Source organism: Lytechinus variegatus, chromosome 19, assembly GCF_018143015.1.
Source record: "Lytechinus variegatus isolate NC3 chromosome 19, Lvar_3.0, whole genome shotgun sequence".
Lineage (NCBI taxonomy): Eukaryota > Metazoa > Echinodermata > Echinoidea > Temnopleuroida > Toxopneustidae > Lytechinus > Lytechinus variegatus.
Window position 1 is genome coordinate 23,201,970 of NC_054758.1, and position 10,401 is coordinate 23,212,370.

The following is a 10,401-nucleotide window of genomic DNA, read 5'->3' on the forward strand; positions in this document are numbered from 1 at the left end:
CTGGCTTCTTCTTCATTGTATAATTTGTATAAAGATAAAGATTGATTAGATTGTATAAAAAGAAAGTTGAACAACGTTTTTACTTCGTAATGTATCTCGCCATGTTGTTATCTTGGCGAGATATTAAACACTCTCACCATTGTTGACTTAATCAGTTTTTCATATTTCAACATAACGTATCTATCCATGCTATGAGGAATTTTTCACACCACCACGCTGAACGCTGAACACAGTAAATATATTGCCCGTCAAGTGACAAAGAACAGCTGGGAGGCCTTAAGTGAAAATTTGTGTACCGGAATAACAGTTTCGTCCTAAGTTTCGAAGCTGACGAAATAATGCAAGTACGTTGCTGTTTTGATTCAACAATTTTCGACACAGAATTCTCGGTTGCTTATTTTCATAAAGGGCATTTGACAATACATGATCTTATCCTAAATTCAATCTTTTTCAAACTTTCATTGATCTATTACTTGTCTTGACTGTTTTATCGCTTTTATATGAATTCAACATTCAACTGGTTTCAATGGCTTTATTCTCCTTTAATTGTAACTGCTCTTCTCTTACTTTGCCGGAGCTATTATATACTAAAGCTGTAATATGTGTAAAATATTACAAAAATTGTAAGAGGGATCTTCATCAAATAATAATCTGAAATCTATCGCGTAAACCTCATTTATTTTAGCCAACAGAAAATGTTACTGACTGGTGCCAATATTTGCTCAGTTTGGTTTTGAGATTAAATAAGTTATTAGAATCCACATCAACATAAGTATTTCTGAAATGGTCTAAATACCTGATCGGTTATCTGTCGTGTGTCTCACTGTAATTATCTCTCGTTGGTGTGTGATATTTGTAAGTAACTAATAAAAAAATAACCTAAATAACATAAAACAGACAGATACAGATGAAAAGCTAATAAAACGATATACGGAAATGATTTATGTTTTATGTTTAGGATTTTATTGAAATAAAAAGAACAACTCAAACAAGATCTCCGAAGACTTACAAGACTGTCCAGTGAAATAAATTACTCAATACATCAACAATCAGTATCGATATAGACCCCTCTTTTTATCTCTATACCATAAGATAACATGGGTTCAAATTTTGAAAACAAGATTGAGAAGGATGTCTAACAAGGTTCATTGATGGCATTCATGTGGCTTACACATCGAAATTCTGGAATCCTCCAAATATCAGCCGAATAGTTACATGTGTTCGTCCGAAAATAAAATAATTATAGTGCGGAATTGATAGGTAATAACAAATTGCTATGTTATTCGTTTTATCACTGTGTGTATAATTTAATAATCCATTCACATTTGGGTTGCACCTTCAATATAAATGGAGTTGATTTATTCTCGATGTCTGTCCATTGATTCTCGTATCCGAGTTTCATGCCGGTCCATTCCATTGTCGGATATTAGGCTTCTCACTGATGTCCGCATACCCGGTAGTAGTTGGGATTACTTTTGCGATATCGCCTATCACAGACACATGAAAATCCATTTAATGGATGTGTGCAGCCTGTATTTAAGAAAAAAAATACAATATTCAGAATTAAAATTTATATGAAATAATAATATCTACGAACTAGAAAATGATAGTAGGGCCTAGATCGACACTATTTCATTTTCTGGCCTTATTGTTGCAGTATTTGTTGTTGTTGTTGTTCTTCTACTTCAAGCCAACCTTCAATCAATAGCGTTTCCATTCCTACATAGTTACTCGAGGAATTAAGGAGTAGATATATTTTCATTGATTAAACATTTTAATAGATCATAATCAAAATATATCTGTTATCCTATGAAATACTCTGACAAATAAAAGAATAAACAAATTACAATTTATTTACAAAATGACAAATCAGGCGTGGTCCCAGAAATGTGTTTGTGGGGGTTCTTGTGACTGACGAACAATCAGAATCAATCAATTAGCGTACCAACAATTACTGACAAATAGATATCTGATATTGTTCCAAATAGTTTAGTTCCAACACAACCCTTCATTACTGTAAATAGCCTTTTACGTAGTTTAGAAGCGTAATTTTATTAAGAAATACAATATACAGACTATATATTCGGTAATATAATTGAACAATTTGTTTGCATTCTATAAGAGAGTTTATGGTTTGTTAAAAAAATGACAAGCCATCTAAAAGGGTTTTTCATTACTAAATGATAGTGATTTTAATGACTCTCCCTTAAGCAGACATACAAATTTCCCAAAAGCTGATTAGAACGTCAATCATTATCTGCGGAGTATAAATATAATGTATTGTGATATTTTGCAGCTTAGTTTGCTGTCGAATATAATTATGATGATGAGGTGAACGAATGGCTCAAAGAATATAGCAATGTAAAGTTCATCCTCTAGATACACACTTAAATCTAATTGATCAGATTGGTAAGTAGGGTTGATAAACACCAACAATAACAATCACAAGTGGTACATTAATGCACTTTTATCATATACAAGTCTAAGATCACTTACGGAAGAATTTTCCCCGCCCTCGTTTTTCCATTTGAGCGTCATCAAACTCCATTCCGATGTCAGCTTCATTTGAATCAGCTCTTTTGAAAATCAGAGCTTCCATCTCATTAAGATCATCATCGGTGAGATCATCGAAAGTTTCTGCAGTTACCAAGGCAGTTACCATGACAACGGCGAATATTAACAGCATTATCTTGGAAGCCATGTTTAGTTGTAAGGGTCAAATGCGATGGGATAAAATCTGTAAAGAAATATAAAACATGTTAAGTATTGTATACAACATAGGTGAATAAACACTTCTTTAGGACAAATGACCTTCCTCTGATCATGCGCAGAAAGGAACTACGAACTGGCTTATAGTTTCGCCCCATAGGCCTATATTACTAGGCCTACAATTTTATTCACGCTCTAAATTCCAGATTGCAAATAAAAAAAAAATATGGTCACATTCTGCAGTCAACAAATAAATCAATAAGGTGCAGACCATGTGAAATATAACAACAAATTTATGATAAGGGATGCTTTATAATGAGAGAACCAGATCAAAAGTAACACCATGACATGAGATTTTACCACTGAGAGATAAGTGGATTTTACTGCATTTGGTCAACGCCTTTACATTGGCGAATCGAGAGAGGGCGCTCGAATTAAAGGCATGGTCACACCGCCCGAGCGTTGTTGGAGCGGTCGTGGAGCGGAGAGAAAAAAAAAATCATCACCGTTCGCTACCATTCACAATTTTCGATTGGGTTTTTTTATCGATTTTTCCCCCAATTTTGTGAGCGAAATTCGGCCCTCTTTCCCTACCGCTCCACGACCGCTCCAACAACGCTCGGGCGGTGTGACCATGCCTTAATGCGTTGGAAGATAGGTGCCGAGTGGTCTAAGGCGCCTGGCTGTACATGAAAAGTCCGGGGTTCGATCGATCCCGGGCCGCGGCACCTATGCCCATGAGAAAGGCTATTGATCGGCAATGCTTTTATCCTGCATTCAAATAAATAAAAGTGTTAAACGCATTCTTGGTAACTAGGTGTGCACTTAAAAAAATACCCTTTCTTTCAAAAAAAAATGTGTATAAAATGCCCGGATTCTAGGCCTAAATCTAAAAAAAAGAGAGAAAGATCCAGTGATTAGCGCACGCATGTTTTATTGAGTTTCACAGCTTGTTCTTTTTTTTAAACTTGCTTATATATTTTCAGTTTGAGATCAAAATATCAAAGAATTATTAACATAGGTATCAGGCCAATGACTTCAGTTCGCATTTCGCACTCGGAGTATTTGATAAGATAGGGTTTATTGCATCTTGTCTATGATCCCAAATCTGTTTGCTCAGAATGTTTAATTTTGTGAACAAAATACATATGAGGTACATTTTCTTTATAAGAATAAAGCTAAGAAGTAATTACCATCCCTTCAAATAAACCAACAAAAATCATCTTTGAGTGGCCGATGTGAAAAAATGTGCAACGATATATCCTTCCTCCTATTGACGAAAGTTGGATCCGCTCCTGTTTATATTTTAAATCCACCAAGTAAATATATTCATTTTTATTTTTTGGGGGGTGGTTCCCTACGCCTATTTGAACAAAAGAACAACTAAATGCGCGAAGTCAAGTAAATATAAAATGTTTTATCTGGTAGATGCAAAACCTCTTGGGTCTGTCAAAATATCTCTATACTATCTTGAAAATAAAGTAACTTGTTTTGCACGAACTTTCCTTTTTTTTTCACTCGATTCATTCGCTCGCACATAATAATATTTCCCAAAGAAACTGAGTTCATGTTATACATAAAACATAATAATCTTAAGTATTTCAACCCATGACGCCACTACCAGCCGTTATAGGCATACATATTTCAACTCATTTCAAACTAAGATATACCTCTAAGATACTCACCACAAATGGAGAAGAATAGATGTAATCTCTCTTGAACAAGCTGAGATAATACTGATGATGATACTTTCCTTCCATTATATACTTTCTTACATTAATGTTATCTTTATCGATACGCCCCACTAACCCCGCCCAAATCAGAATCTTTAATTAACTAATATTTGCACACATTCATAAACATGATCAATTAGTCCTATTCCCTCTGGAGAAGTAGATAGGAAGTAATTAAGACCATTTATTGTCCGTTCAATCACCAACAATATTTCATTCTAGATTATTAACGCTCTTCCCAAGGGTGAAAATGAGTCTCTCTTTACGTTTTCATGTCGCCATTCTGTATTAATCGTTGATTGGATGATACTAATTGCTTTGCATTTTGTTGAGTTTACACGTATGGTCAAGATAAGTTTTGCTTACGTCTGCAATTAAAGCTGTAAACAAAATGTGATAAATATCTGCTTTATTCTCAAGAATAATCAGTCTGTTCATTAAAAAAAAATAAGGTAATAATTATGACACAACGATAAAATAAATAAATTCATTCTTTATAAATAAAAAAGTGAACATTTTTTTAGGGTTGCCGATAAGGTTTTCATTAGGAATTCTCATTTTCATAGGAAAGAAGTGACCTTGGGGTGTTATTATCATTGGCCTATTTCAAATAATACATTAGGCCTATCTGAGATAATGATAGATGCAGTAATGCATCACCAAACTCGTTAATTATTCTGTGTGATTCCTGTTATAATACTTCAGAAGGCAAGAATCCATGACTCGGGATTAACTTTCTTAATTAGTTGAGATTCATGACAGCCACCATGATGTTTCACTATTTAGCTTCACTTATCTCATCGTGAATTTATGATTACTTTGTAACCTTTTTTTTTGCACCAGTCTTCCAACTATTTTAACAAGGAAGTTTTTTAAATGTTAAGTGGTTAAAGCATTGGACTCATAATCGCAAGGTTGTTAGTTCAAATACCGACTCTGTCATTGTCTCCACTTTGATAAAAAGACCCGAGAGTGTAATAGCTGTCCTTTATAAGGTCAGCAACTATGACTGATTAACGTAGACGTTTAATGTTTTCTCGGTAATTGGTTTATAAATCGGCTTGACGTTTATTTATAAAGGGCTATCCTGCCGAGTTCGGGAGTTAAAAACAGAAACAGAAACCATTGTCATGGACAATCAAAGCCATCTAGGCTTTATTTCTAATGACAAACTATTTATCTGTTTGGAGTATGTATTCTTTATGTGACTATGACGTAATAAAAAATAATATATTTCGGTTTTTCCGTTTCCAACCAATATCTGGTTCTAGAAAACATTTGAATCTGATCAAACATCAGAACTACTATACACATTATCATTATTCAGGTAGGGCCATGTGTAATTCTATGGTAACATTAAATATTTAAAACAATTTAGTGTGAAAATTTACCCAGAAATCATGCTTTTTATCTCATATTTCCCCCAAGTAACAGGCGCGTTCAGATTTGTATTTGGAACATTTTCATTTAGTGCTAAGGTTATCAAAGTCCGAATCAAACTCCAAATGAATCTATTTTTACACTCACTGATGGGACTAATGTAAAGCTGCAATAGTTTTCAGCTATGTATCATTGCTGGAATCATAATTATACCCTTTACCCCTTTATCAGAAATTCTGGAAGAGTGCTGTGGATCCCAGCAGTCAGGCTACTAGTTCTGTGCCATTTTCATCCATCTCAATGATTGGTGTGGTGTCTGATCAGTGTCATTTTGGCTCAGATCTCTGTCTTAAAGGAGTTTGCTACTCATATGGTGAGCAGAACCGCTGGTCTGCCCACACCTTGTCCAGTCTGATCTTGAAGCTATTCACAGTCTGAGCTGTAACTACTTCTTCAGGGAGTGAGTTCCAGTCATTTATGATGAAAGGGTTCTGAATCGTCTCTTAATCAGAGGGTCAGGGCTCAAATCATACCACTTCATTTTAATTTTATTCAGCAAGAAATTTATTCAAATGTTGCTACAATCATTCATGGCTTAATATTACTTGAAATATACAGCTGGTAATACCAGACTTCTCTGTAAAAGAGAGTGTTATTGCAAGTTTCATTATTTTAGAGCGATTGACGTGATTGGATTCTTTTTATGAAGTCATTTTACATATCAGTCTTTTTATGTTATTCAATCAATATCCATAATATTTCGTCCAAATGGGCATGTATAGTAAAATATTCATTAATTACAGATCGGTGTGAACCCTAATAACAAAAGTGAGAAATAAAAAAATGGTCACCCTATCAAGATTTGTTGCGGTATTTTCCCCTATTTTGGCTAACTTATTTATTATACAGAACTCCATAGATCCATTCAGCAAATAAGACGTCGTATGAAAGAAAATTGCAATTCCTAGAGGCTGATACCATTTTGATTAAGGGGGGGGGGGGGGGGGGGAGGGGGACTCGATGGCTATTGCATCCTATCCCCCCAAAAAAGAGACTAATATTTGAAATTTGAGTTGTTATTGATGGAATCATTGATGGATAAACGAATAATGGATCAACAAATAATGAAAACATTGAATTACTTTTGACCATCGTAGAAAACTTAAAGGTCAAGTCCATCCCGACAAAAATTGATTTAAATACAAGATAATAATCTAACAAGCATAAAACTGAAAATGTAATCAAAATCGGATGTAAAATAAGAAAATTATGACATTTTATATTTTCGCCTAACTTATTGTTGGGAAGTGCATGTGGACCACTACACAGGGTTTTCCCTCTACTCTTATACGAATATTGCAGTGGGATCTTAACAGGCAAAGGTGGTTACTCTTCTCTATATTGAGCCTCCATTTAACGTCCCATCCGAGGGACGGAGTGTTTTCCATCGCTGTATTATAGCCTGTGTCTATGGAATAGGGGAGAGACGTGCACACATTACGCAGGCTTCTGTCATCCCCCTCCCGGTTTGGACTTTGGTTCGACAGACATACGCTCTTTATTACCATCTCACTGGGAAAATTATTTATACTGAGAGCTGCCCGATTTGTGTGTGTTTGTGTATGCATAAGGTACATTTAATTCTTTCTTTTTATTGCATTACACTTAATTAAGGTAAAATATATATATTTGCTTTCCTGGGGTCCTTCCGATGTTCATTTGTAAATTTTGTATGCGTTTGACTTACTTTTGTTTTTATCGGAAAAAAATGAATTAAATTGAAAGCTTAAAGATTTTTTTCTAGACATATGGGTTTTTAACGAGATAAGAAAGTTCATCTCTAAAAATTTGTCCGATTTGTATTACTTTGTATTATGTTTGAATGGAAATGAAATAAAGAATCGAACTGAACCCTAGCCAAAAGTCTCTTCCAAAATCAACTATCGTCGTAAAAGTCAGTTTCCGTCGTTGAGCGAAAAGGTGTCTCGTTAGATGTCGTAAACCGAATGCAAATGTTATGGAAGCTTACAAGACATGACAAGATAATCTTGTCATGTCTACATCTCTTAGGGGAGAGGATAAGATGACGAGATCTCGAATCTCGTCATGTCTACATCCCATGGGAGAGATGATCAGGAGACAAGATCTAAGATCTCATCATGTCTACATCTTTTAGAAGAGATGATCAGATGACAAGATCTTGGATCTCGTCGAGACTACATCTTTAGAAGAGGTGATCAGATGACAAGATGCCAATCCGGAAGCGTATAGAATTTAAAATACTTCTTCTCACTTGGAAAGTGTTTAATGGTTTGGCACCAAAATATCTACAAGACCTTGTCACGCCTTATGCACCAGCTAGAAGCCTGAGATCATCACACCAGCAACTTCTTAAGACTCCCAAGACACGTGTAGCATATGGTGCACGAGCTTTCTCTGCCTCAGCACCTTCTCTCTGGAATAATTTGCCATTAAATTTAAGAATTATACAATCACTGGAGACCTTTAAATCCAAACTGAAATCTTATCTTTTCTAACAGTATTAGTTATTGGCACTTTGACACTCATCCAAACTTTCTCATTCTTTCTTTTCTTGTGCGCCTCGGAATAGAATATTTCTAGATAGATGGCGCTATATAAATGCCTATTATTATTATTATTATTATTAAGATCTTGGATCTCGTCGAGACTACATTTTTAGAAGAGATGATCAGATGACAAGATCTTGGATCTCATCGAGACTACATCTTTAGCAGAGATGATCAGATGACAAGATCTTGGATCTCGTCGGGACTACATCTTTAGCAGAGATGATCAGATGACAAGATCTAAGATCTCGTCGAGACTACATCTTTAGGAGATGATCAGATGACAAGATCTTGGATCTCGTCGAGACTACATCTTTAGAAGAGATGATCCGATGACAAGATCTTGGATCTCGTCGAGACTCCATCTTTAGCAGATATGATCAGAAGACAAGATCTTGGATCTCGTCGAGACTACATTTTAGAAGAGATGATCAGATGACAAGATCTTGGATCCCATCATGTCTACATCTTTTAGAAGAGATGATCAGATGACAAGATCTTGGATCTCGTCGAGACTACATCTTTAGCAGAGATGATCAGATGACAAGATTTAAGATCTCGTCGAGACTACATCTTTAGAAGATATGATCATAAGACAAGATCTTGGATCTCGTCGAGACTACATCTTAAGCAGCGATGATCAGATGACAAGATCTTGGATCCAAGGTCGTTCCATCTGATTCTCTTCTAAAATAATAAGATGGCGAGATCTCGTCATCTTATTTTTTCCCTAAGAGATGTAAACATGACAAGATGATTATTTGTTAGCTGCTAAACATGCGATGATAAATCTACCCATCACGTGGGATATGTACGACGCCATCTTGTGACGATAACTCATTCATCATCTGGAATAGTCAAATGGCTCGAAGGTTTCGGTCAATCATTAGTGCCTAACTTGAAGATATTCTTCTTCCACATTTGGGCAATGAAAGTTCAGTGATTTCCCGTCCTAGAATCAGTATACTTTATAATTTGTAAGTCTATGTCCTATTTTAAAAGACAATCAATAAGCAATATGTGTTTTTTTTCTTTCTCATACTCCCTCGTTATATCGTAATAAGCTAAGACTGTGTAGTTCGGGGGGGGGGTAGGCAATTATTGACAAAGCCATGTGCCAATACAAGTCCATGTTTTGCAGTTAGTTGATTATAGTCTCACCATACACAGTCATGTCCTTTTAATCTCGACAAATAACTTTTTATTTTTTGATATACCCCAATAATAAGTGGATATTTTGGTTCGCTCGCTTCGCTCACATTCAAACTTAAAAATATTATTTTTCATAACAGCAGGTGACACAATACAATAGTTTAAAGCAATAACGACGATCCACTTAGATATTGGTTGAATATTTAAGCCCTTGTATGTTGGCTGGGTGGGCATGGTGGGGGGGGGGGGTGGGTGAAAGAAGTTGAGATACCTAATTGCCAGCAACATCAAACATTATGAAAGATTTCTGCCTAAATGAGACAGAAAATCGTGTACAACTCTTGAACGCACACACAGGTCACGGAGTGACCCTGAGTGCAAACAGCTGACTGTGTTACAACGTAGGGGTGATACATTTTCGCAATAGGTGTGATCAAACTCACTGGAGGGACTTTAATTCACTTATAACAAAGAAATGTGTACTACAGTACTCCTGTTGAATGCTCTGATGAAAATTATATGAGTTTCACATTCATTTGAACGGGAGGACAAGATTATTGTATATATCGAGTGCATTATCCATAAATCATACTACCATTGCGACCCCTGCCCGGCCGATGGTTCAGGCATGACGATCCTGAGTGACGTCACCGATAGAGACCTCAAATGCCAGGACAGCCTATTCGACAACTAACTTCATCTAGTAAAAAACACGTATTGAAGAAAATGGGAAAATGGCTTTCATTTTCATGAAATATACATTCCGTTCCTCAATAAATCTTTAACCCCGTTGTTAACTGCCCATTCATTCTCGAGCAATGGGGAATGAATACAGAGTG

At 35.7% G+C, this 10,401-nt stretch overlaps 1 protein-coding gene across 1 annotated transcript; it reads right to left on the reverse strand.

Moving 5' to 3' along the window:
• Window positions 1-1,052: 1,052 nt before the first annotated feature.
• Window positions 1,053-4,476, reverse strand: LOC121405962. The gene is made up of 3 exons (XM_041596959.1): window positions 4,395-4,476; window positions 2,497-2,737; window positions 1,053-1,530 (listed from the first exon to the last, which is right to left on the reverse strand). Exons 2-3 carry the CDS (start codon window positions 2,699-2,701, stop codon window positions 1,436-1,438), a joined length of 300 nt encoding a protein of 99 aa, XP_041452893.1. The 5' UTR covers window positions 2,702-2,737; window positions 4,395-4,476; the 3' UTR covers window positions 1,053-1,435.
• Between the last annotated feature and the right edge of the window lie 5,925 nt (window positions 4,477-10,401).